Source organism: Osmerus mordax, chromosome 3, assembly GCF_038355195.1.
Source record: "Osmerus mordax isolate fOsmMor3 chromosome 3, fOsmMor3.pri, whole genome shotgun sequence".
Taxonomy (NCBI): domain Eukaryota; kingdom Metazoa; phylum Chordata; class Actinopteri; order Osmeriformes; family Osmeridae; genus Osmerus; species Osmerus mordax.
Window position 1 is genome coordinate 4,426,076 of NC_090052.1, and position 25,405 is coordinate 4,451,480.

General features: G+C 41.9%; 1 protein-coding gene across 1 annotated transcript; it reads left to right on the forward strand.

Moving 5' to 3' along the window:
* The first annotated feature begins 7,068 nt into the window (after positions 1 to 7,068).
* On the forward strand, positions 7,069 to 24,990 carry LOC136938618 (zinc finger protein 208-like). Its single transcript, XM_067231715.1, has 6 exons — positions 7,069 to 7,381; positions 7,466 to 7,633; positions 12,487 to 12,802; positions 21,917 to 22,682; positions 22,988 to 23,780; positions 24,125 to 24,990. The coding sequence occupies exons 1-6, from the start codon at positions 7,069 to 7,071 to the stop codon at positions 24,988 to 24,990; spliced, it is 3,222 nt and encodes a 1,073-aa protein (XP_067087816.1).
* The last annotated feature ends 415 nt before the right edge of the window (positions 24,991 to 25,405 follow it).

Here is a 25,405-nt window from a genome sequence, read left to right on the forward strand (position 1 = left end):
GTCCAGTACAATTCTAGTGTGGTCAAGCAGTATCACTCTTGACCTAGTCGTAACCCTCTTTTCTGGACTCTCACATTCGTAGCAATAGCAAACGGTTCACTGGCCCTCCTGGCCCTTCTCCACCAACTTCTTCAACGTATGACTGGATTCTGGAGCAGCACAACTCATGCTCCAGTGGTACCACGTACTTCCTTTCTCCAGCACCCTTAGGGCATGCAAGGTTATCTCGATTACCTTGAATGGTCCTATCCATAAATGTACAACAGGCTTCCCCGAACATCTGATGATGTATTGGGGCAGGTGGGGCAGGGTCTCCAAGGGGAAAGGGTAGATCATCCAGTGAGAAAGGGGGGGGACAGGGTCTCCAGGGGAATGGGGCCTTAGAACAGGGGTTGTATATCCAAAGGTAGTCAGACCCGCCGGTCTGACTCGTCCTGAAGCAGAAAAGAGTTACAGTCCCAGCATCACCTTATCTCCCATGATCCATGATCAAGCAGTAACTGAGTCAAATGAGATGCGAACAGTCGAACACCAATGATTAAACACAGATATTGAAATCAAGAACCCATTTGAGGATTTAAAGTGGATATTTTTAAAGTTCAAATAAATCCCTCCTTTCACACCCTTTTAGGGTGTGACAACAAACACAAATTAAAAAATATCCCATTACTGATTACACAATGTTGACATACAAATCAACAATAATGATGAGACTATGCAGCGTTATGGCCTAGTGGTGAGGACACACTGGACACAGTGGGAAAACCCTAATGATGTTATAGGGGAAAACCCACCGTCACTCCACAGAGTGGACATTCGACATCCATGTATCCACGGCAGACCTGGACATGCTCACAGGCCCCCTTCACCACTTACATACAACTTTAGCCAAGCTTTTAGAATTGTAATAAAATAAAATAAATTCGAAACAAATAGAAAAACCAGAAATTAGACAGGATATTTTAAAGTTGTCATAAGATCCCTCCTTTCATTGATAACTTTAATCAATACCCAATCTCCTCGTTTGACTCCTCCACTCTTTGGTTTACTGCTTCACCTGGAACAGAATTTAGCAGAAGACACCTCTTTTCTAGTGAGCATTAGGTTTAAGTTGTGGAATTATGATCTTCCATAATTCAATTAAAATGTTGTTACTGCATCTGGTACAGGACTGGGAAAGACTTCAATCCACTGTAAACATATCTATAGTTACCAGGCAGTATTGATCCTTCAGTTTTCTTATTGTTGAGCAAACACATGTAACAGCATCTAATAAGACAATACATCATAATTTGATATTCAGCTCCTATTAGTCATGCCTAGAAATGACAATCTGTTTCTTTGTTCCCTTCTTTAGAAAATCAACTGTTAGTCTAATTTCTTTCACTCCAAAAAACCTTTTCTGTCTTTTAAAACAGTTAAGTTTAAGACCTATATTGTTTTAGATTCTCTATTTTACTAAATCACACGTCTTTTTATCAAAGATATGATAAAAGCAATTTTCATTATGACAAACCAGAATCCGTATGCTTCATAACTGAAATATAGACCAAATAATGTTCTTAATGTAGCTATTAACCAAACATTTTTCCCAAATATATTTTCTATAAAGGTCAGATAGGTAGAACTTCATAACTCGTTTTGCTGCAGTTCAAAATGAGCCAATTAGCTCAAACCACCATAACCACAATTTATCAGACTTGATGAGTCTTCCCAAATTATTTCAGAACTGAATGTTATAATAACCCTCTTCATGCACTAATACCATTTATTAATACAACATTATCACAGCCTAACTGTTTATCCCAAACAGTATGCCAGGCTCTGATAAAACTCTCAAATAAAACTTAAAACCAAATTACAATTAAACTCCAAATAAAAATACATGTAGTTTTTTCTCTTGCTCATTTTTAGCCAAATTACATCTAATACCTTTATCAAAACTCTTAAAAACTGTAGATTTTACTATTTTGACTTAAAATGTTATCCCATGTACTTTCAAAGTACATTCATAGTTTCCTCTTCAAAACATCAGTGTTTAAACCAATCACCTCTTCACATCCACAAAACGTTCTCTTGTTTCATTTCATAACCTTCCATGATCCTCTCTAAACCAATCTTTTATGTAACTTTCTAATCGCATCCTAATTTTTCACATACATTTCCTCAAACCATTCTTTGACCAACACAGCTGGTTAGCGTTTACCGTCTATTCACTTAATTTTGCTCTAGTATAACTCTTCCAATTGTATTAGAACCAATTTATAAATATATAATATAATTTATATAGTATACCCTCTGGGATAACCTTTGTAAGATCTCAACGTAACGTGACTGTTTTAGCCCCCACCTTTCTCCATCTCTCCTCGGGATTTCTGTAACTTACATTTACATTTAGTCATTTAGCAGACGCTCTTATCCAGAGCGACTTACAGTAAGTACAGGGACATTCTCCCCGAGGCAAGTAGGGTGAAGTGCCTTGCCCAAGGACACAACTTCATTTTGCATGGCCGGGAATCAAACTGGCAACCTTCAGATTACTAGCCCGACTCCCTAACCGCTCAGCCACCTGACTCCCAACTTCTTGGTCAAAGAAAAAAACCACAACACACTCCTCTCTATTTTTATTAAACACAATCTGACTCCACACAAATATGACTCGTTCAGGGACTGTAACCCTCTTGTACCGGAGAGGACAAAGAAAAGAAAAGACACCACACTCCTCTCTATTTTTATTCAACACAATCTGACTCCACACAAATGTTACTTGTTTAGGGACTAACTATTTTGAGGACACTTAACCTCAGGGACTTTAACCCTTTTGAGGACACTTAACCTCTTTGAGGACACTTAACCTCAGGGACTTTAACTATTTTGAATCATAAAAACGTTTGATTTCCCACTACTGTTGATTTGACTAGGTACGATGAAACATAGTAATCGTCTAAATTTGGTTCTCAGTTCCAAATAGCAGTACTTTTTAAACAGGTGTCTGCTTACCTTTTTTATATTGAGGCGCGCCCGACGATTACGTCTGCCTCCTCGTACCGGTGTATGGGTCTCTCTCCCGATCTGTCGGTCGGGCCGGAACCCTCTGGACTCCCTCTTTTCAGCGTCGGGGTCACCATTTAAAGAACTTAATTCTTTGTGTCTATTCCAATATGTAATGATGGTATTCAATGACACAAGTCTGTGTTCGAGAAAGAGTGGTCTGGAGTCACAGAGGTCCCATAATATCAGCTTTAATGCAGCAGTTAGAAATCAACACGTCCAGAGCTTTGGGGTTGTCTACGTTTCCCTACCCGCAACAGAGTTTGGGTTGGTTCACGAAGTCCAACTGGCTATCTGTCCCTCCCCAGCATATATTTATACAGTGCAATTAAAACAGAAAGATGAAAAGAGGGTTGAGCTTGTTCTCTCGTGCATCAGGGAGTTGTTCTTGCCTACGCGTCCCACCTGCTCGGGTGCCGGTTTCAAGGTTGTTTCTGAAAATGAAGAGATAGAGACACAAAGAACGGCCTGCTTCCCACACCCTGTGCGAGATACCATGCCCAAGCCTGAGCACACTTCTCAGATCATAAGACAGAACTTTTATAAGCACAATATATTCTTTAGTCGCTACCCACAATGCACCACGCAAGCGATTTGCCCGGCTCCAGGCAGAGTGAGCAATAACAATCTTTCATGCATTATCACAACAGATTCAATAAAAAAAAACTGAGGCATTTCAGATTTTACTTTTCCACAGATAACCAGGTGTGGGCGATAAACATACCTGTGATATTTAGCCCAATACACTCTAAGAACCTTTAAGAAAATTAAAAAGCTTGCAGAAATACAAGCTTTTTAATTTTGATAGTTTTATGAAGTTCGCTTTTCTTAAACTGACTTTAAATGTTCCAATAATTTAGCTCCAGCCGTACTCTGTCCTTTTGTGACAAAAACAAATACAAGAAGAGTGGCCACTAGGGGGGCAGTGGGTGGCAACTGCATAGTAGAGGTGCGCAAAAACACTTCCGACCAATCATGTTTTTCAGTGATAGGGACCCATTTATGGAATCATTTACCAACTGAAATAAAAACACAAACCGAACTGAAAACATTTAATAGAAAGGTGAAACACTGGCTGAAAGAAAACCAAACATGGAGCCACTAAGTCAGTCATAAAGGCAGGAGCACACAGTGTGTCTCTGTTGTCCCTGTTGTAATGTATTGTGTTGTTACGTCCCTGTTGTAATGTATTGTGTTGTTACGTGATGTGCTGTTGTGTGTAATGTGGTCATGAATCTGTGAAATGTTGATATACTAATACATTGCATCTGCTGCATAATTGTGTAACTCACACTATGCAGTAAATTGTATTTGCCTAACTTTTTAGAAAGGTCTGACCAGGGACTGGGGTTGCAAATTAGCCTATTGGCTAAAAACCTTTTATGCAACACATCTACAACATTATCTATGTATGTAATAATGTGCGCTGCATTGTCCCTGACAAATAAATAAATAAAAACCAGAGTGCTACTGGGCACCTGCATTGCCATAGCAATTTCACACCCTCCTTTTACCATGTCTAAAGACACCATTTTCCCTGGACCTATGTCTAAGCAATTAAAAGTTGTTGAAGACAATGGTGTGCCATATAATTCTGATGGTTTTTTTTGCCATTGTTTTAGTGACATTTTTAAACGATTTAATTCGTTTTTTGAATTATGCTGGCCTTCATACCACATACACCAACTATGAAGTACAGGTCCAATTTTCTGGATGCATGGGGATAATGGATAAGAAAATGGTGCTTTGGTAAAAGTTTCTTCTGAGGAAACAACAGCTTGAACAGTTTATGGTGTTCCACAATCAAATGTTTTAAGTAAACGCATAAACCTTGAGATAACATGGGAGAGAATATAATGTCTACTATTTGAAGTAACAAAAGAAGTAGTTTCCAGTGTTGGTCAGTAGAAGTTACCAAATCTCCAAAGATTAAGAGCAACATTCTTCAGAAGGCATCATGACTGAACTGCATTCAGTCTCAGATCATTTGATCCTTCACATGAATTCACAGCCACTGGTTTATTGTTTCTCTCCATGAATCCATAATCAAAACTTTGTATTCTTAAATGCAATTCTCCTCATGTTAAATGCTTTTCCTTCAAATACAAAAATAACAACTTCAATTCGTACTGGGCCACCTCTTATAACACATCATGCATCACATCAACTGAAAAGTTCTCTGTTGTGTGAAAATACTTCAATGAGTTCAATAAAATTGGTCTCTTCATACCAAAAACATAAAATAGAGATGGATTCCTGGTCATTCCTTGACAGTGAGCAGTATAGTTTTCTTTGGTACGCAACACTATCTTGGAACAATCTTCAGAGAATTCTGTCTGAATGTCATATTTTTCTGCTAAACAAAACCTACAACAGTACCTTGCGTTAAAAGATTCCACCAGACCAAACAAACCATGTAAACCCAGATTATCGGCAGTAACCTGTACTACACTGCCATGTACACGACCACTGTATAAAGGAATCTCAATCCCATCACTCTCCAACACTTTAATATCTCGAACAACAGGAGCAAGAATTTCACTAAAACTATAACGTTTCAGATCTTGAACATGAAACAAGGCACACAGGTGTATATTAGTCAAACAAGAATTCCATTTTGGAGAGAAGTTTCTTAAAGTAAAATACATATCACCCAATTTATGAATAACTCGCTTGGAGCCCAGAGGGTTTGCAACCTCAGTCATCATAAAACATCTGTATCTGTACAGCATGCCTTTCTGTTGAGAACACATTTAGATCACACAGTATCTAAATTCACATTTAGATCAAACAGTATTCATACCATTCTCAGCCTCAACAGCTGACTCAGCATTGCGCATCAAATCCAAGAGTTCTGTGGTGGATACGAGTCCCTGGCTTTCCTTCATCACCTTTTCTTTGAAAGTGGTTGGCCACTTCTCCAGGAAATTGTTGGATGTGGCCTCACTAAACACAAGTCTGAAATCTTGTTCTATCTGCAAGGCAACAAACAGACTTGAAAAAGAAAAAAAACACCACCATTCTCTTGAGTGATTTCTAAGGCATTATTTGGTATTTTGGTGATATAGTGAATAAAAAAGTCATACCAGTCCTGCTGTTTCCAAAAACCGTCAAAAAATACATCTGCTGACTTGTCTGCATTATTGACCATTGCTTGGCGATACATGAAAGTAGTTTTCATCTTCTCACAGATTGTGTCTTCATCAGCAGAGTATCTCAAAACAGCAATGGCTGCTTCCACCTCCTCGTCAGTTGGTACTTGGTCACTGGTGACGGGTTGTCTACCATGGCCTGGCCCACCAACTAAAGACAAATGACAAATTGACAGCCTCCTATCTGTGCAATTCACAACACAATTCACAGCACAAACTCAGTTAAATGTAACTGAACTTACTTTTGGGGGATTTGCTTTCTGAGGCCCCTTTTTCTTCAGCGGTTTTTCTTTGTCTTCAAACGCCATGCCAGGTATTTACAGGCCGTTACTTTCCGCATTGTTAAAAATACTCTGTGGGGTTTAATAAGTTAACTCTGGAATATTAACACCATTGGATTTAAAACTTTGCAATTCCAATCCAAAGTCCTTTTTTTGTTAATTTACATGTAATGCTTATTGTGTAGTAATTATTCATATAGGTTATTATTATTTTGAATAAAACCAAATTACTATGAGGAGTTGTAGGCCAGAGAGTACTTTTTTATCACAGTGTTGTGTTTCTCTTATTATTAAATTTAAACCTGAGAAACATACCTGTAACCAAATGATCAACATTACAAATGCCAAATGGACAATATGACAGACACAAGTTTCCTTCATATGTGAAAGCTGAGTTCTCATTAACTTGTAACTGTTTCTTCCAGATCCCCTACTGGCCAATCTTACTTGATGATAAGCAGAGACAAGACAGAGAAGACATCTTAAGGCTCCAGAGAGAGGATCCACAAGAGATAAACAAGCTTCCAGAGACTAGATACAGGATCCAGAGAGACCAGACAGAGAAAAAAAGAGAGAGCTGAGTTATGCAGACACATCACTGTGACACATGTGGGAAGAGCCTTTCCTCATCCAGTAACCTCAAGAAGCACATGAGGATCCACACTGGCGAGAAGCCCTACAGCTGTGACCTCTGTGGTAAAACATTTAGCAGGTATAGCAGTTTAACAGTTCACCACAGAATCCACACTGGAGAGAAGCCCTACAGTTGTGACCTCCGTGGTAAAACCTTTAGCCGTGCTAGCAGTTACACAGGTCACCGCAGGATCCACACTGGAGAGAAGCCCTACAGCTGTGACCTCTGTGATAAAACCTTTAGCCATGCTGGCAGCTTAAGAGGTCACCACAGCATCCACAATGAAGAGAAGCCCTACAGCTGTTACCTGTGTGGTAAAACCTTTAGCTATGCTAGCCATTTCAGAGCTCATAGCAGGATCCACACTGGAGAGAAGCCCTACAGCTGTGACCTCTGTGGTAAAACCTTTAGCCGTGCTAGCAGTTACACAGATCACCGTAGGATCCACACTGGAGAGAAGCCCTATAGTTGTGACCTCTGTGGTAAAACCTTTAGCCGTGCTAGCAGTTACACAGGTCACCGCAGGATCCACACTGGAGAGAAGCCCTACAGCTGTTACCTGTGTGGTAAAACCTTTAGCTATGCTAGCCATTTCAGAGCTCATAGCAGGATCCACACTGGAGAGAAGCCCTACAGCTGTGACCTCTGTGGTAAAACCTTTAGACAGACTGGGGTATTGACAACTCACAGCAGAATCCACACTGGAGAGAAGCCCTACAGCTGTGATCTCTGTGATAAAACCTTTAGCCAGGCTGGCAATCTCAGAGCTCACTGCAGGACCCACACAAGAGAGAAGATCTAAGCAGCCCACACTGACTATTTATGTCAAACAAATTACCTATTGAACAATGTATGCATATCTTTGATAGAAAAACCAAGAGGGTGAAGTTGTAATAGCAGTCACCACCTGAGAGAACTTATGTATGACTCACAGCTGGAAGAACTACTGGCCTGCACCTACTGGGACAGCACATGTAGTGACACCAGATCTACACTCCAACATGACCAAACACCACTGGCTGACACCTTTTCAGTTTCGAAGCACACATTTGTAATTTCATAAGAAACCCATCAAGGTGCTCCATATTAATTTCTGGCTGACCTCTTTATCTCTGCAGCCCTTTAGAGTGTCTGTGTATTTGACCCATTTGTTGAGTAAGATTGGTTGGTTTATTATGTCTTTAATTACAAGAGCTCATTTCCGGGAGGTGGTCCCCCCCCCCCCGACGCAATCCTGACGCATGATGTACCCCCTCAACCTGCACGTAACCCCCCCACCCCACCCCCACGACTCAATCAGGACGCGCGATATGCACCTATCTCTACCAGAAATGACCATTGGACAGTCTCTTGCTCACTCGAAATACAAAATCCACGATTTCCGGGAGATTGTAGAGCATTTGCGGGCGTCAGGGAGCCGCTATTGAAATGCGGGAGACTCCCGGACCTTCCGGGAGACTTGGGATGTCTGTGGTTGGTTTGTTATTGCTTTAATTACAAGAGCTGTTGAGGCTCATGCAGGTTGTTCTTGAAACTGTATCAGTACTTTAAGGAATACAATACTTAGTAGTTCTGATGAAGACAGATAATTGTGTTGTAGGGCTGTATTGGCAGAGACCTGAATAATACAGCCCCTTTGTCACTGGTCACCCAAACACTCGTCTGGGACAGTCGTTGATTTGCATGAATGCTAAAATGACAATCACACTTTAATGACACACCTGGAAAGGTGGTCTCAACAGTTGAAGAGGAAGGTGGACCGAGAAATTATCATTAAAAGTTGTGTTCTTGTAAATATAGTTATAAACATCTTTTAATGTCATGTTTGATATGATTTTGTTTCTTATTTCATGTATCACATTCTAGTAATACTTTTTAATATTGTAACATGTATATATTTACAGGGTTTACAGAGATTGTGCATGCAGTGGTCCAACATGTGTTAACATATTCCCTTGTCTTGCAAAGGAATCACACTTGGCCTAATTGTTTCAATACTGATTGTTAAGGATTTTAGCATTAGCACTCCTAGGCTTTGGAAAGACCTGTCTGAGGACATTACATTATATTTCATTCTTGCTCTCAACGAAGGCGGTCACATTTTCTCCCCCCCCCCGGCCTTCCCTGCTTGGCTTCTATCGTATTGTCTAGTCTTGTGTCTTGTGTCCTATACTGAGAGACTCTCTCCGCACCACTCTCCGAACTAAAAATCATGGATTTGATCAGCTGGTCTATTAATGCAATTGACACCATTTGGGTTGGGGGGAACCTGACTGTCCTGACGGGACGTTCGCAGCTGGCTACTCGATGGACACGTTGTGTGCCTAGCGGCACTTTCCGTGGAGGACATTGAAGACATTTACCTATTCGGAACTACGATTACAGGCTTTTGCTGATTGGATTAGGCGCTGCCCTGGTATATCGAAAATTAAGGAAACGGCTACAGCTGTCAAAAAGCCCCCTAAGGCTGGCTGACATGATTGGACCGACTGCAAATTGGAACGCAGCTACTCAACCAAACAACCCCAATCTTATCTGCTTTCGACAACCTAACCAGCACAGGCCATGGCCAAGGCCGTTGCTGGAACAACAACTCCCCTGAAGAGCGCTGCAGAGAGACTCTCTTGCATTCCCCACCCCCTTCAACAGGAAGGGGGTGGGGATTGCTGTCTCTGTCTGGGACCTGATCAAGACTGTCTCCATGGCAATACAATCTGCGAACTGAGAACTGTCTGATTGTGGCCTAGGCGATGGCGACAACCCAGGCCTATTCACACACCAACTTTCACATATTACAGATATGCACGCACCCCCCCACCACCCCCATCCAACGCCTTCGCCTGCTTCGTTCCCCCAGTGTGCCAGGCGGGTCTGTGACCAGCGCCTATCATGGCTGCAGGACCAGATGGCTGCTTGTTGCGCTGGCTTACCTCCATCCCCGTTGCAAGTCATGAGTTTCTGTAATGTTGTAAAATGTATGTGCTTATGTGCTGAGGTGTCTTTTTTCTCCTGTTCCCACACTGTACTCCTCTAGGAGCATAGTCTGGGGGTTGCCTTTTTTTCTCCTCCCTCTCCTCATGTTATGCTTAAATTTCTCCCTCAACCTTGTCTTCCCGTCCTGTCTACCCCCTTGTCATGTTTGTGTATATGTATGGACGGGTGGATTGCCACTTTTCACAAGTTTTTAACTATGTGACAGGCTATGTTGTGGTACCTGTATACTTGTGTACTTGTGCTGTAACAATAAAGGACTTACTACTTACTACTACTACATTCACTGGACGTCACACTAAATACACCAGATTGTGCACATAGAAAGTACAGCAGAAGATCAAGAACCAGAACAAGCGAGACAGACATAATTCATACCTTCCTTTTTTATTGTTGTTTACTATATTATAGTGTTTATAGTTTCATGGTCGTGTTGTCATTGATTATCTAATTAAAGTCTTCATTTTGACACCATACTTTCAGAGTCAAATTCCTCTATGGATACAATGTTGTACAATGTAATATCATTTTTTGTTAAGTTTGGCAACTGAAGTGTTGAGATATACAACCAGTGGCGGTTCTACATTGAATTACACCCAGGGCGAGACGCCCTTCGCGTCTCCGGTGAGCTGTCTGTCCCCCTCCCCTTTTTTCACACAGCTTCTGTGCACGGCACCTTCTCAGCAAGCAGGGGTGCCTGCAGCTGCCTGAAGGGGGCGCCAATTTGCCAATTCCCCACACCGTGAAATGATAGAAAAGAGAAAACCGCTTCGCGGCTCAGAGATTTTTATTTATTTATTTTATGCTCGTGCCTCCCCCACGTGACATGAAAAAATGCCGCCCCGGGCGGCTGCCCGGTCCGCCCGTGCCTAAAACCGCCCCTGTGTTGGAGCCATCCTGAGGTGTCTCAAGCAGACATGTTTCTGCAGGTAGGGAGAGAGGTTGTTCGGCTGTTTGAGGGAGAGGTGGTGCTGGTGTTGGTGCGAGGGCTGTTGCTGGGAGAGATTTTGGGGAAACCGGTGCCGGAGCATCTTCTGCTGTTCCACTCTCAACCCCACATGAAATCCCAATTACTGAGGGGGAGTCCTCACCAACAATGTCCAATACTAGACTGGAATATGGTCCCATGTCTGGCTTTGGACCACCTCCTGTTGGGACATTTCGTGGAAAGTCCTCAACGGCTTGCATTTTAAATCACTCCACTTCTTTCTAACTTCCTTGATATCCCTGTGCTCCACTCCTTTCGAATTGATGGTGTCTGAGATGTCCTCCCATATTTGTTGTTTAATTTTATTTGTTACAAAGGTGTTAAATTTGGATTCTAATGGTCCTTTGTTTAGTTTATATTTTGAAAGCAGGATGATGATTATCGTCATATCGTTTTGTCACATTAGTAAATCGAAAACACATTTAAGTATAACGGCTTGTTTTTGGTTGTTTCGGTTTTTTTGGAATAATGAAATAACCATATAACACAAATGGTATAACGAGACATTAATCGTTGTTTTGATTATTCCATATCCTTTATGCTGATATCTGCAAAAGATGAAAAATAGGCTCGTAATATCGATTTGTCCATTTTGGAAGTCAGAACCAGATGATGGGGAAAGGCTTGGTTTCCGTTGTTTTGTTTCATTTTGGAATTACGGAATATCCATATAACACAAACGGTATAACGAGCCATTTACTCATTTGTTTGATCGGCCGTATTATGCATACTGGCACAAGTGAAAAAGAGAGAGAGGGGGAAAAATGTGAAACTATTGGGGGTGTTATTACTTGCGAACACCAGAGGGCAGCAACGACTAGCTTTACAAAAAAAAAATCCTGTGATCTGCAGGCCTACAATCTTGACGACATGGCAGCAGGTTCTTTAGTAAAAGACACACACACCAAACTGAAGGCACATGTTGACCGCGTTTGCTAGTTGCTACTTAGTTAATAAATCTTTGATGAACCCAAGTTTCTTTAATATATATTAAGTTTCTTTCATATATATTAGAAACATTACAAGACGGGGCTCCAGTGTGTGTTCAAACAAGGCCAAAAGTGCCAGACTTTATCAATCACACCCGTGCAAGTAACACTCCACGCCCCAACCCTCCCTCCCCCCACCTAAATTACGCTTTCAGTTCTGTTGTACTTCTTAATGAAGTGCATTGAGGCAATCATAGTTAGCAAGTTGAGGTCATGTGGGCTACCTTTGCAGTTTACATAGACACACAACTGACAGAGGCACTGTTGTGGATACTTTTTTCAAAGTTCTGATCATATTCCAAATTCAACTTCTTCAAAGTCCAAAAATAGTACGGAGCAGCAACGAGAGGGTTCCCAGGAAAATCTTAAAAAACCTTTAGACTGACTGGGGATTTAACAGTTCACCTCAGAATCCACACAGGAGAGAAGCCCTACAGCTGTGACCTCTGTGGTAAAACCTTTAGCCGTGCTAGCAGTTACACAGATCACCGCAGGATCCACACTGGCGACAAGCCCTACAGCTGTGATCTCTGTGGTAAAACCTTTAGCCGTGCTAGCAGTTACACAGATCATCGCAGGATCCACACTGGAGAGAAGCCCTACAGCTGTGACCTCTGTGGTAAAACTTTTAGTCAGGCTGCCCATTTCAGAGTTCATAGCAGGATCCACACTGGAGAGAAGCCCTACAGCTGTGACCTCTGTGGTAAAACCTTCAAACAGAATAGGGAATTGACAGCTCACCGCAGAATCCACACTGGAGAGAAGCCCTACAGCTGTGACCTCTGTGGTAAAACCTGTAGACAGCCCTCTCTGCAGCCCTTCAGAGTGTCTGTGTATTTGACCCATTTGTTGAGTAAGATTGGTTGGTTTATTATTTCTTTAATTACAAGAGCTGTTGAGGCTCATGCAGGTTGTTCTTGAAACTGTATCTGTACTTTAAGGAATACAATACTTAGTAGTTCTGATGAAGACGGATAATTGTGTTGTCGGGCTGTATTTGCAGAGACCTGAATAATACAGCCCCTTTGTCACTGGTCACCCAGACACTCGTCTGAGACAGTCGGTGATTTGCATGAATTTTAAAATGACAATCACACTTTAATGACACACCTCTGGAAAGGTGGTCTCAACAGTCGAAGAGGAAGGTGGACCGAGGAAGACTCTGAAATTATCATTAAAAGTTGTGTTCTTGTAAATATAGTTCTAAACAGTTTTAAAGTTGTGTTTGATAGGATTTTGTTTCCTTTTTTTATGTATCACATTCTAGTAATACTTTTAATGTTGTAACATGTATATTTACAGGATTTACAGAGATTGTGCATGCAGTGGTCCAACATGTGTTAACTTATTCCCTTGCCTTGCAAAGGAATCACACTTGGCCTATTTGTGTCAATACTGAATGATCGTTAAGGATTTTAGCATTAGCACCTAGGCTTTGGAAAGACCAGTCTGAGGACATTACATTATTAATACACCAGATTGTGCACATAGAAAGTACTGCAGAAGATCAAGAACCAGAACAAGCAAGACAGGCATAGACATTTTGACACCATACTTTCAGAGTCAAATTCCTCTATGGATAAAATGTTGTACAATGTTATATCATTGTATGTTAAGTTTGGCAACTGAAGTGTTGAGATACACAACTCATTAATGATTCTTTCTTTTACAGTTCTCTCTTTTTAGAGAATCATTAAGTGTCCCAGAGCTGTTGACTCATAGGATGAAACCAGAAGATATACAATCTCAATGCCAGGAACTTCTCTCTGTGTGTGTGTTTGTGTGCTTGTGTTTGTCTGTATTTTATTGAATGGGCTTTTAGGGCAGCAAGTTTCCCATGATTGGGATGGTGCTCGGGACCCACGTCCAGCATGTTTTAGATGTTCCCTGGTCAAACACACCTGATTTAAATGAATGTTTGTTATCAGGCTTCTCCTGAGCTTCATAACAACCCATTCATTAGAATCGGGTGTGTTGGAGCAGGGAAACTGGCAGGACAGTGAGTCCCGAGAACCAGGGTTGAGAAATACTGACTTAGAGTATGTTCTTATTACAGCAGGGCAGTAAAATAGTCATTTCTAGTGTTTTCTGTATCATTTGTGTATTTTTGTATTCAGCTTTTTAATTTAAATGATTACGGGTGGGGCTCTCCAAGTTCACAAGGGTTTTGCACAGACACACATCAGCTATTTTGAAGCCACAACCATCAATGTTTAACATTTATAGTGACTCCTATCAGCTGTTATCATGCCGGTTGACAGGTTCACTGTGTTTACTGCTGAGAGATTTAGGCAAAACAGCTTGGTATTAGTAGTAGTAGTATTGGTAATTATTATACTGTACTATGGGACCATTGATTGACAGTTTCAGTGAGAAAGATTTCTGTTTCTTCCTCCTGCCTATGTTTGATGATGTCACAATGGGGGTTCATGATGACATCATCATAGCAGATAGCTTGGGTTACAGTTGAATGTTTGTGCATGACTTTTCTAGATTTCTACCTCGATCTGTACTGACACTTTTACAAGAACAATGCTATCCTGAATCTGTTAGTTCCTTTTTCATGTGCTCTTGTTATTTATGCTACATATTTAGGAGTTGTGCTCAAAAATCGATTCATTATTGAGTCGATATTTAAAATAAGTTCCAGAAGTTGAAATCATCCTTCGGTATATGATGATAGGTGTCTTAGTTTTTGTAATTTGCGTTACTCTACTGATTCAAAGGAGCGATAGGCCTTCTTGGCAGACAACTTTTCTGATTAGAATTCAGCAACGTTTCAACTTTTCCATTACTCTGCTTTAGGTTTTACGGTTGCTTTGGTTTCAGATTATTGCTAATTAGGCCCAGCCTTTTTTTATCAAGCTTCAGGTGACAAGACCAGAAAATGATGCATGTCGGCAATATATTGTAGAAAATTACTATTTACACAGTTATTTTGCTTTTGAGAATATTGTGCTGTTTATTACAAATCAACCTTTTGGGCACTTCAGGACATGCCGTAAACCAAGTCATTTTCTTACTTGAAGATACATGCGCCGTGTTTTTGCCATGAAATATCCCTATGTTAGAAAAACATCAGAGAATGAAATGTCCAGCGGGCGAGTCAGAATTTTTTCACAATAGCTATGATGTCACAAAGCAATGTGTCATTTCTAATGTGTCATATCTGTTGGTCATAATGAGTAAAATAACTATAAAAGTCTATGTCAACACTGCAGTCACTTTCCTTTCCAACAGAACAGAGAAGATGAGCGGATTTCCAGAAAAGAAGCGGATGGATAAGAAAAAGAAAGAACGGACACCGGCGGTAAAAAGCGGGCCACAGATACTGGCTGAACAGAGATGGGCCCGGAAGATGCAGGCAGCAAAGAAGGATGCTGAAACGAGGTTTATAATTAAAAGGTGGGTAGACCTGAAAAATACCTTACAAAAGCCGCCTGAAAAGAGGCTGGCAGAGCTAAGGGAGGCAGAGAAAAGGCTGGCAGAAGACAGTCTGGACATGCAGAGGCAGGAGAGGTGGAGAGAGTGGAGGCAGAAGGAGCGAGAGCTGTGGGAGGCAGAGCAGAGACAGAAAGAGCAGGAGCTCAACTCCTCCAAGAAGAAACTTGAAGATCTGCAGGAGACCAAGACACCTCACACACAGGTGCTTAAGTCTCCTACCATCTTGGAGGAGTTGAAGATGTTGGATGAACTGCTTGAGGAGGTAAGACTACATGCCAACATGTCATTTGTTTTTTACTTCAGAAAAGTGTCCTTTTTTGTTGGGTATTCCATTACAGTGCTAACAATTTTCTTGTTTCCAACACAGACAGCAGATATCCAACTTCCATCAATGTCCCCCATCCATCAGCCAGTCTCCCCAACCCCCACACCCCTCCTACTGGGTAAAGATGGAGCATACTTGGGCCTCACCACCACCAAACCCCTGGAAGCTCAGGCCAGGCACCCCCACGGGGTCAAGCATCCCACCTGCACACCTCTTCCTAAGGACACTCAAATCTACACCCACCCCTTGGTCAACCAGGAGGAAGGATTAGAGAGTGGACTGGCGAAGATGCAAATACTGGAGGCATCTGTTGTGGAGAGTTCCAACAGTGACATATTGACAAAAATTGAGAATGAGATAAAGGCTGAGGAGGGGAAAGCAGCAAAGAAAGAGAGGGAGTTCATAGAAAAGCAGAAGAAAGCAGAAAAGCTGGCGCAGGAGAAGATGGAGAAGAAACAGAGGAAGCAGCTGGAGCAGGCAGAAAAAAGAAACATGGAGATTCAAACAAAGCTGGAGAATGAGAGACGCAAAATGAAAGATCTAGAAAGGAAAGAGATGCAAAGGTTAGCAGAAGAGCAAAGAAAGGAAATGAAGAAGAAAGAAAAGGAAGAGAAAAAGGCAGAAAACGCAAAACTGGGGTCTTTGCCAAAACGTGGCTTCTTCGAGAAGATAAAGAGGGCCTTTCATTTCCACTGATAAGAGAGACTTTTCATCTACGGTAACACCAACTGTGACAAACATCAGGGACTGCCCTCCTTTCTGTCATCACCATGTCAGCAAGGGTTTTTTTCTGCTAACCCTTCCAAACAAGAAAGTTAAACGTCTACACCTTTGCTCAGTCATTTGGATCACTGGCACACTTACCAACTTTCAACAATTGTTGAAAGAACAAGACCCTTGAGGAACCTTTGGAGGTTCCTCAATTTGAAACTGTGGAGGAACCTCTTATGGTGCTTTGAGGAACTTTCAAGAAAATGTTCTTAGAAGAACCCCTTCACATTGAAGAACTTTTTGAAGCTCTGTGAAGAACCTTTATAGAAGTTGTGTTGTAGTAGTAGTAGTATTAGTATTAATAGTAGTAGTAGTAGTAGTATTAATAGTAGTAGTAGTAGTATTAATAGTAGTAGTAGTAGTAGTATTAATAGTAGTAGTAGTAGTAGTATTAATAGTAGTAGTAGTAGTAGTATTAATAGTAGTAGTAGTAGTAGTATTAATAGTAGTAGTATTAATAGTAGTAGTAGTAGTAGTATTAATAGTAGTAGTAGTAGTAGTAGTAGTAGTAGCAGTACTAGTAGTAACAGTAATAACAATAATAACAATAATAACAATAATAACAATAATAAAGGTGAAACAGCAGATATTTTGAAGCATGTTTTTATTTACATATCAGACTTTTGAAAAGTATACAACAATAATGATTCTGGGTTGATCCTTTCTAATTTGCAAAAATAGTTAAATAGAAATCTCAATGAATACAAAATATTACATTATACATTTAGAGCTGACTTGATACCAACCATGCACTGCATACAAATTAGTCTTATTTACATTCTCTGCGCATTTAACTCCAAAGATGAAATAGATCCCCAGTAGGGCACCAACTCCCATTGAGATGTCCTCGACCTTCGCAATGTCCTTTCCATCCATGTGAAGACAAATTTCACATTCAGCACTTAAGGGGTTCCCACTCACCAGCAGCACAGGGGTAGGAGCCTTTTCCATCTATGAAAAGCCCACAACAAATTCAGTATCTTCCATGAATACATGAGATTTACAATGTGGTTTTCAAGCACTCTCTGTTTTATTGAACTGAATTAAAGATCTAGTCAGTCTGACTGTCAGTGCATCTGATTGGAAAGTTATCTGAACATAAATTATATTATTCACCCAATTATATGCAATAAAAAATACATCTCTTATACTATGAGAAATAATGTATTTGCAAGACTTTTAAGTAACAAAAAAAATCCCACAAAATCCACCAAGCATGATGGGAGTGGGATGTATTTCTGTACTCACCTATCAATATGAACCACACCAAAGGAGTAATACACTCCAGATTTCCATTAAAACAAACAAAACACGAGAGGCATACAAGATCCCTACCTATGAAAACTATGAATGACTGGTGATGCTCTTACCTTGTCAATTACATAGAGCCTGTCTGGATTTTCATGGAACAGGTAGGGGAGAAATCTGTATTGCAACGGTGTGTCCTAAAAGGAAAAAACACAACTTGATCAGTTTTTATAGCAATTATGGCATAATGTATTTGAAGAACATCAAATACAATTCAAAGTTCTAAATACCTGTGTGTCTCCTCACACTCCTGACTGAGAGCTCTCTGATACTGGAGTAGAATCTCCTTGCCCAGGCTGCTTCTTTTGGCCTCTGCAACAATTTTGTCTGCTGCTTTCCCAAAGCCTTCCAGCAACCTCTTATCCACATTAATTTTATAGATGTGCTCAGTTTCAGCGAATATCTAAAAGAGTATTTATATACATAAAAAATGTGTTTGGAAGATAAATCTTATTACAAATTGTACATTAACTACATTAAGTTGTACATTAACTCCATGCAGGGTTTGAACTCACAATGCTGATATGCTGTAAAGCTGGGAACTCCTGAAGAATGTCACTGGTGGAGTGGCTTTGAATGAAGCAGACTCTCTCAGCAAAGGTCCTCTTCATGTTCTCCTTCAGGATGTCCATTTTTGGATGGGCTTTTTTGCACTCCTCTTTCATTCTCGCGACATGCTTCTCAAGTCTGTTCTTGTTACAGCAGGGCAGTAAAATAGTAATTTCTAGTGTTTTCTGTATTATTTGTGTATTTTTGTATTCAGATTTTAAATTTAAATGATTACGGGTGGGGCTCTCCAAGTTCACAAGGGGTTTTGCAAAGACACACATCAGTTATTTTGACGCCACAACCATCAATGTTTAACATTTATTTATGATATTGTACTATTGGACCATTGATTGACATTGGAGTCAGGTGGCTGAGCGGTTAGGGAATCGGGCTAGTAATCTGAAGGTTGCCAGTTCGATTCCCGGCCGTGCCAAATGACGTTGTGTCCTTGAGCAAGGCACTTCACCCTACTTGCCTCGTGGGGAATGTCCCTGTACTTACTGTAAGTCGCTCTGGATAAGAGCGTCTGCTAAATGACTAAATGTAAATTTTCAGTGAGAAGGATTTCCATTTCTTTCTCCTGCCTATGTTTGATGATGTCACAATGGGGGTCCATGATGACATCAACATAGCAGATAGCTTGGGTTACAGGTGAATGTTTGTGCATGACTTTGTTAGAATCACTGTAGAGAGTGAGACAGCGTGGTCCTGCCAGGAAAATAGCAATTGATTTACATAACGGTCTGGCGTATGGCTCACACCTGCAATGATCACAATGTAGACTTACAATATAAATTGGTGTGTGAGTGTTGCCAATGAATATAATTCACAGCACACAAGACATTCTCGATGAGTTGACAGTGAGTACATGAGCATCTGTTGCACATCTGTACAGGCTACCGCTGCCATCTAGTGGTAGACTGTGGTAATGCACACAACCAGACCGTGTTTTATGTCATGTGTGGAATAAATTGTTTATGAAATCCCCACCCGAGGCCACGAAAGGCAGTGATACACGTCCCGTCGCAGCACCTTAAAATGTTCTAGAAGAGGGGTCTTGTGTTGTCCTCAGAGGCATGTATACCAGAACATTTCCCATCACAGCTCGTATCAGATTCAAGACTCTGGTACTGACCTTCCTAGCGGTGAACGAGACTGCACCCGACTACATCAAGTCTCTCCTCCAGCCTTACACCCCCACCCGCCACCTACGGTCTTCTTCTGACAACCGTCTGGTGGTCCCACCGCTCAAGAGCTCTTCTCCTGTCTGGCCCCCCAATGGTGGAATCAACTCCCCACCTCCATCAGAGACACTGACTGTCTCCCCACCTTCAAGAAAAGGCTCAAGACGCACTTGTTTACATTTAGCAGACGCTCTTATCCAGAGCGACTTACAGTAAGTACAGGGACATTCCCCCGAGGCAAGCAGGGTGAAGTGCCTTGCCCAAGGACACAACGTCAGTTTGCATGACCGGGAATCGAACTGGCAACCTTCGGATTACTAGTCCGACTAGTCCGACTCCCTCACCGCTCAGCCACCTGACTGTTCCGGGAGTACAACGGCACTTAGGAATGATTGGCTGGACCTGATGTTAGTTTCCTCCAGGATCACAATGACTCTTATTGAGAGACTTGTTGCACTTGTTAGTTTGTTGTAACTGTCTTAAATGATTGTACTCGCCGTGAAATATATTACTGTTGACTACAGACCTCTGACCTACCCTAGTGTCACAGGCATTTCCTAGTCGCACCTGACAAATAACTTACTTATGGCCATAAAGGCATAAGACAACCGCAGACCTATTCAAGGGTTACACATGTTTAGGTTTGCAATCCCAAACAGCATTCCCTCTGATTACTGAAAACCTTTCCAGCTGGTTCTCACCCCCACTAACCCTCTTTACTGCTGCTTTGGGCTTGTATCCCCAGTCATATGGGCTAGTATTCCATCCTCTATCGCTCCAACACTCACAGTGTCTGGTTACTCCTACAGATGCTCTGCTTACCTTGTTATGATCCGCCACCATGCTACCTTACTCTGCCTGCTGGGTCCCCTTCTCAGGGACCTATTCGTCCAGATCTCTATCCCCCAAACACATTTAGTTGAAGTTCTAATTTGGGTGGAGAAGAAAACAAGATTAAATGCCAGACAAAGTTCTTTATAGTTAAATAAGATAAGAAATTATGCAAATCAAACAATGAATACAATACACCATGGTGCCTCAATCTAGATCGGCGATACCAGTCAATGTTACCAGTCTCGTTTTGTAGAGTAGAGAAGACAAAGGCCTTTGTGAGAACAGTCTTGTCAGAAGTCTTAGAGAGAGTTCTGCCTAGCCAAGTTCTGCCTGAGCCCAACAGGGCACACAGGTCTTGTACCCCTCCTGAGAAGGAGAAGTTTGTCAGACGATGTCCTCATCCTATTAGGTTTCAGAAGGAGTTTGTGGGCAGTGAAGAGGTCTGTCCTTAAACCACAGATCAGTTTACAATAATTAAAGATAATTATTACGTCATTACTTTTATACTGTTTGAAATGCTCTGGATATAATAAACAGTATAAGTTTGATCTATACCCTGCTAAATTAATTTCAGTTGAACATAACCTGTGGTTATGTCCACGAGAGAAATATGCCTATGTATTAATTATGTTTCTTGTATTATTGATAAACTGTCATCATGTTGTTTTCTTATGCCTGCATAGCCATAAGTTAGTTCTTTGTAAGGTGCAACTAGGAAAGGCCTGTGTCACTAATGTAGGTCAGAGGTCACAATATTGCCAAAGTGTATAATGCCATGCAATTTTGAATTAAATACTACTTGAGGCACATGCAATAGAGACAGAGTATATTATTATCATTGGATTTAAAACTTTGCAATTCCAATCAAAAGTCATTTTATGGTTAATTTGCATGTAATGCGTATTTTGTAGGCTAATCATATAGCCTATAATTTTGAAGAAAACCAAATTACTATAAAAAGGAGTTGTAGGCCAAATACATTTTTTCACAGTGTTTTGTGTTTCTACAGTAAAAATAAACCTGAGAGACATACACCTCTCACCAAATGATCAACATTACATATGCAAAGTGGACATTATGACAGACAAAAGATTTCATTTATATGTGAAAGCTGCAGATCTTCTACTGGCCAATCATACTTGATCATGGGCGGAGACTAGACAAAGGAGACACCTTAAGGCTCCAGAGAGACTACAGAGACTCAACCAGAGAGACTACAGAGACTCAACCAGAGAGACTACAGAGAGAGACTCAATCATAGAGAGACTCAACAAGAAACAGCAGTAACCAGACAGAGGATCAACCAGAGAGAAACAAGCTTCCAGAGACTAGATACAGGATCCAGAGAGACCAGACAGAGAACAAAGAGAGAGCTGAGTTATGGAGACACATCACTGTGACACATGTGGGAAGAGCCTTTCCTCAACCAGTAACCTCAAGAGGCACATGAGGATCCACACTGGAGAGAAGCCCTACAGCTGTGACCTCTGTGGTAAAACCTTTAGCCAGGCTAGCAGTTACACAGATCACCGCAGGATCCACACTGGAGAGAAGCCCTACAGCTGTGACCTCTGTGGTAAAACCTTTAGACATGATAACAGTTTCAGATTTCACTATAGGATCCACACTGGAGAGAAGCCCTACAGCTGTGACCTCTGTGATAAAACCTTTAGCAGGTATGGCAATTTTACAGATCACCGCAAGATCCACACTGGAGAGAAGCCCTACAGCTGTGACTTCTGTGATAAAACTTTTAGCCACGCTAGCCATGTCACAGTTCACAGCAGGATCCACACTGGAGAGAAGCCCTACAGCTGTGACTTCTGTGATAAAACTTTTAGCCATTCTGGCAGCTTAAGAGGTCACCACAGGATCCACACTGGAGAGAAGCCCTACAGCTGTGACCTCTGTGGTAAGACCTTTAGTCGTGCTAGCAGTTACACAGATCACCGCAGGATCCACACTGGAGAGAAGTCCTACAGCTGTGACCTCTGTGATAAAACCTTTAGCCATGCTGGCAGCTTAAGAGGTCACCACAGGATCCACACTGGAGAGAAGCCCTACAGCTGTGACCTCTGTGGTAAAACCTTTAGCCAGGCTAGCAATCTCAGTGCTCATAGCAGGATCCACACTGGAGAGAAACCCTACAGCTGTGACCTCTGTGGTAAAACCTTTAGCCAGGCTAGAAATCTCAGGCTAGAAAGCTGTAAATCTAACACTGTAGGCAATCTCCCATGGTCTCCGCTCTGGCTCCGCCTCGAAAAACAATGGCTGCCGTTGCAGACGATACATTTATTTTCCCCTCCCAGTAACCCCTTAACCAATGATATGTACTTTGAGCTTAACTTGTCATGAGTATCTGGCAGTTTTCAGAAATAAAATCGGTGATTGGACGGCAAAGATATTAAGGGAAACAAGCTTCCAGAGACTAGATACAGGATCCAGAGAGACCAGACAGAGAACAAAGAGAGAGCTGAGTTATGGAGACACATCACTGTGACACATGTGGGAAGAGCCTTTCCTCAACCAGTAACCTCAAGAGGCACATGAGGATCCACACTGGAGAGAAGCCCTACAGCTGTGACCTCTGTGGTAAAACCTTTAGCCAGGCTAGCAGTTACACAGATCACCGCAGGATCCACACTGGAGAGAAGCCCTACAGCTGTGACCTCTGTGGTAAAACCTTTAGACATGATAACAGTTTCAGATTTCACTATAGGATCCACACTGGAGAGAAGCCCTACAGCTGTGACCTCTGTGATAAAACCTTTAGCAGGTATGGCAATTTTACAGATCACCGCAAGATCCACACTGGAGAGAAGCCCTACAGCTGTGACTTCTGTGATAAAACTTTTAGCCACGCTAGCCATGTCACAGTTCACAGTAGGATCCACACTGGAGAGAAGCCCTACAGCTGTGACTTCTGTGATAAAACTTTTAGCCATTCTGGCAGCTTAAGAGGTCACCACAGGATCCACACTGGAGAGAAGCCCTACAGCTGTGACCTCTGTGGTAAGACCTTTAGTCGTGCTAGCAGTTACACAGATCACCGCAGGATCCACACTGGAGAGAAGTCCTACAGCTGTGACCTCTGTGATAAAACCTTTAGCCATGCTGGCAGCTTAAGAGGTCACCACAGGATCCACACTGGAGAGAAGCCCTACAGCTGTGACCTCTGTGGTAAAACCTTTAGCCAGGCTAGCAATCTCAGTGCTCATAGCAGGATCCACACTGGAGAGAAACCCTACAGCTGTGACCTCTGTGGTAAAACCTTTAGCCAGGCTAGAAATCTCAGGCTAGAAAGCTGTAAATCTAACACTGTAGGCAATCTCCCATGGTCTCCGCTCTGGCTCCGCCTCGAAAAACAATGGCTGCCGTTGCAGACGATACATTTATTTTCCCCTCCCAGTAACCCCTTAACCAATGATATGTACTTTGAGCTTAACTTGTCATGAGTATCTGGCAGTTTTCAGAAATAAAATCGGTGATTGGACGGCAAAGATATTAAGGGAAACAAGCTTCCAGAGACTAGATACAGGATCCAGAGAGACCAGACAGAGAACAAAGAGAGAGCTGAGTTATGGAGACACATCACTGTGACACATGTGGGAAGAGCCTTTCCTCAACCAGTAACCTCAAGAGGCACATGAGGATCCACACTGGAGAGAAGCCCTACAGCTGTGACCTCTGTGGTAAAACCTTTAGCCAGGCTAGCAGTTACACAGATCACCGCAGGATCCACACTGGAGAGAAGCCCTACAGCTGTGACCTCTGTGGTAAAACCTTTAGACATGATAACAGTTTCAGATTTCACTATAGGATCCACACTGGAGAGAAGCCCTACAGCTGTGACCTCTGTGATAAAACCTTTAGCAGGTATGGCAATTTTACAGATCACCGCAAGATCCACACTGGAGAGAAGCCCTACAGCTGTGACTTCTGTGATAAAACTTTTAGCCACGCTAGCCATGTCACAGTTCACAGCAGGATCCACACTGGAGAGAAGCCCTACAGCTGTGACTTCTGTGATAAAACTTTTAGCCATTCTGGCAGCTTAAGAGGTCACCACAGGATCCACACTGGAGAGAAGCCCTACAGCTGTGACCTCTGTGGTAAGACCTTTAGTCGTGCTAGCAGTTACACAGATCACCGCAGGATCCACACTGGAGAGAAGTCCTACAGCTGTGACCTCTGTGATAAAACCTTTAGCCATGCTGGCAGCTTAAGAGGTCACCACAGGATCCACACTGGAGAGAAGCCCTACAGCTGTGACCTCTGTGGTAAAACCTTTAGCCAGGCTAGCAATCTCAGTGCTCATAGCAGGATCCACACTGGAGAGAAACCCTACAGCTGTGACCTCTGTGGTAAAACCTTTAGCCAGGCTAGAAATCTCAGAGCTCATAGCAGGATCCACACTGACTATTTATGTCAAACAAATAACCTATTGAACAGTTTATGCATATCTATGATTGAAAACCCAAGAGGGTGATGTTGTCCCAGCAGTCACCACCCGAAAGAACTTCTGTATGACCCACAGCTGGAAGAACTACTTGCCTGCACCTACTGGGACATCACATGCATTTTATTGAAACTGTGTCTGTACTTTAAGGAATACAATACTTAGTAGTTCTGATGAAGACTGATAATTGTGTTGTAGGGCTGTATTGGCAGAGACCTGAATAATACAGCCCCATTGTCACTGGTCACCCAGACACTCGTCTGGGACAGTCGTTGATTTGCTCAAATGACAATCACACTTTAATGACACACCTCTGGAAAGGTGGTCTCAACAGTTGAAGAGGAAGTTGGACCGAGGACGACTCTGAAAAGATCATTAAAAGTTGTGTTCTTGTAAATATAGTTCAAAACAGCTTTTAATGTCATGTTTGATAGGATTTTGTTTC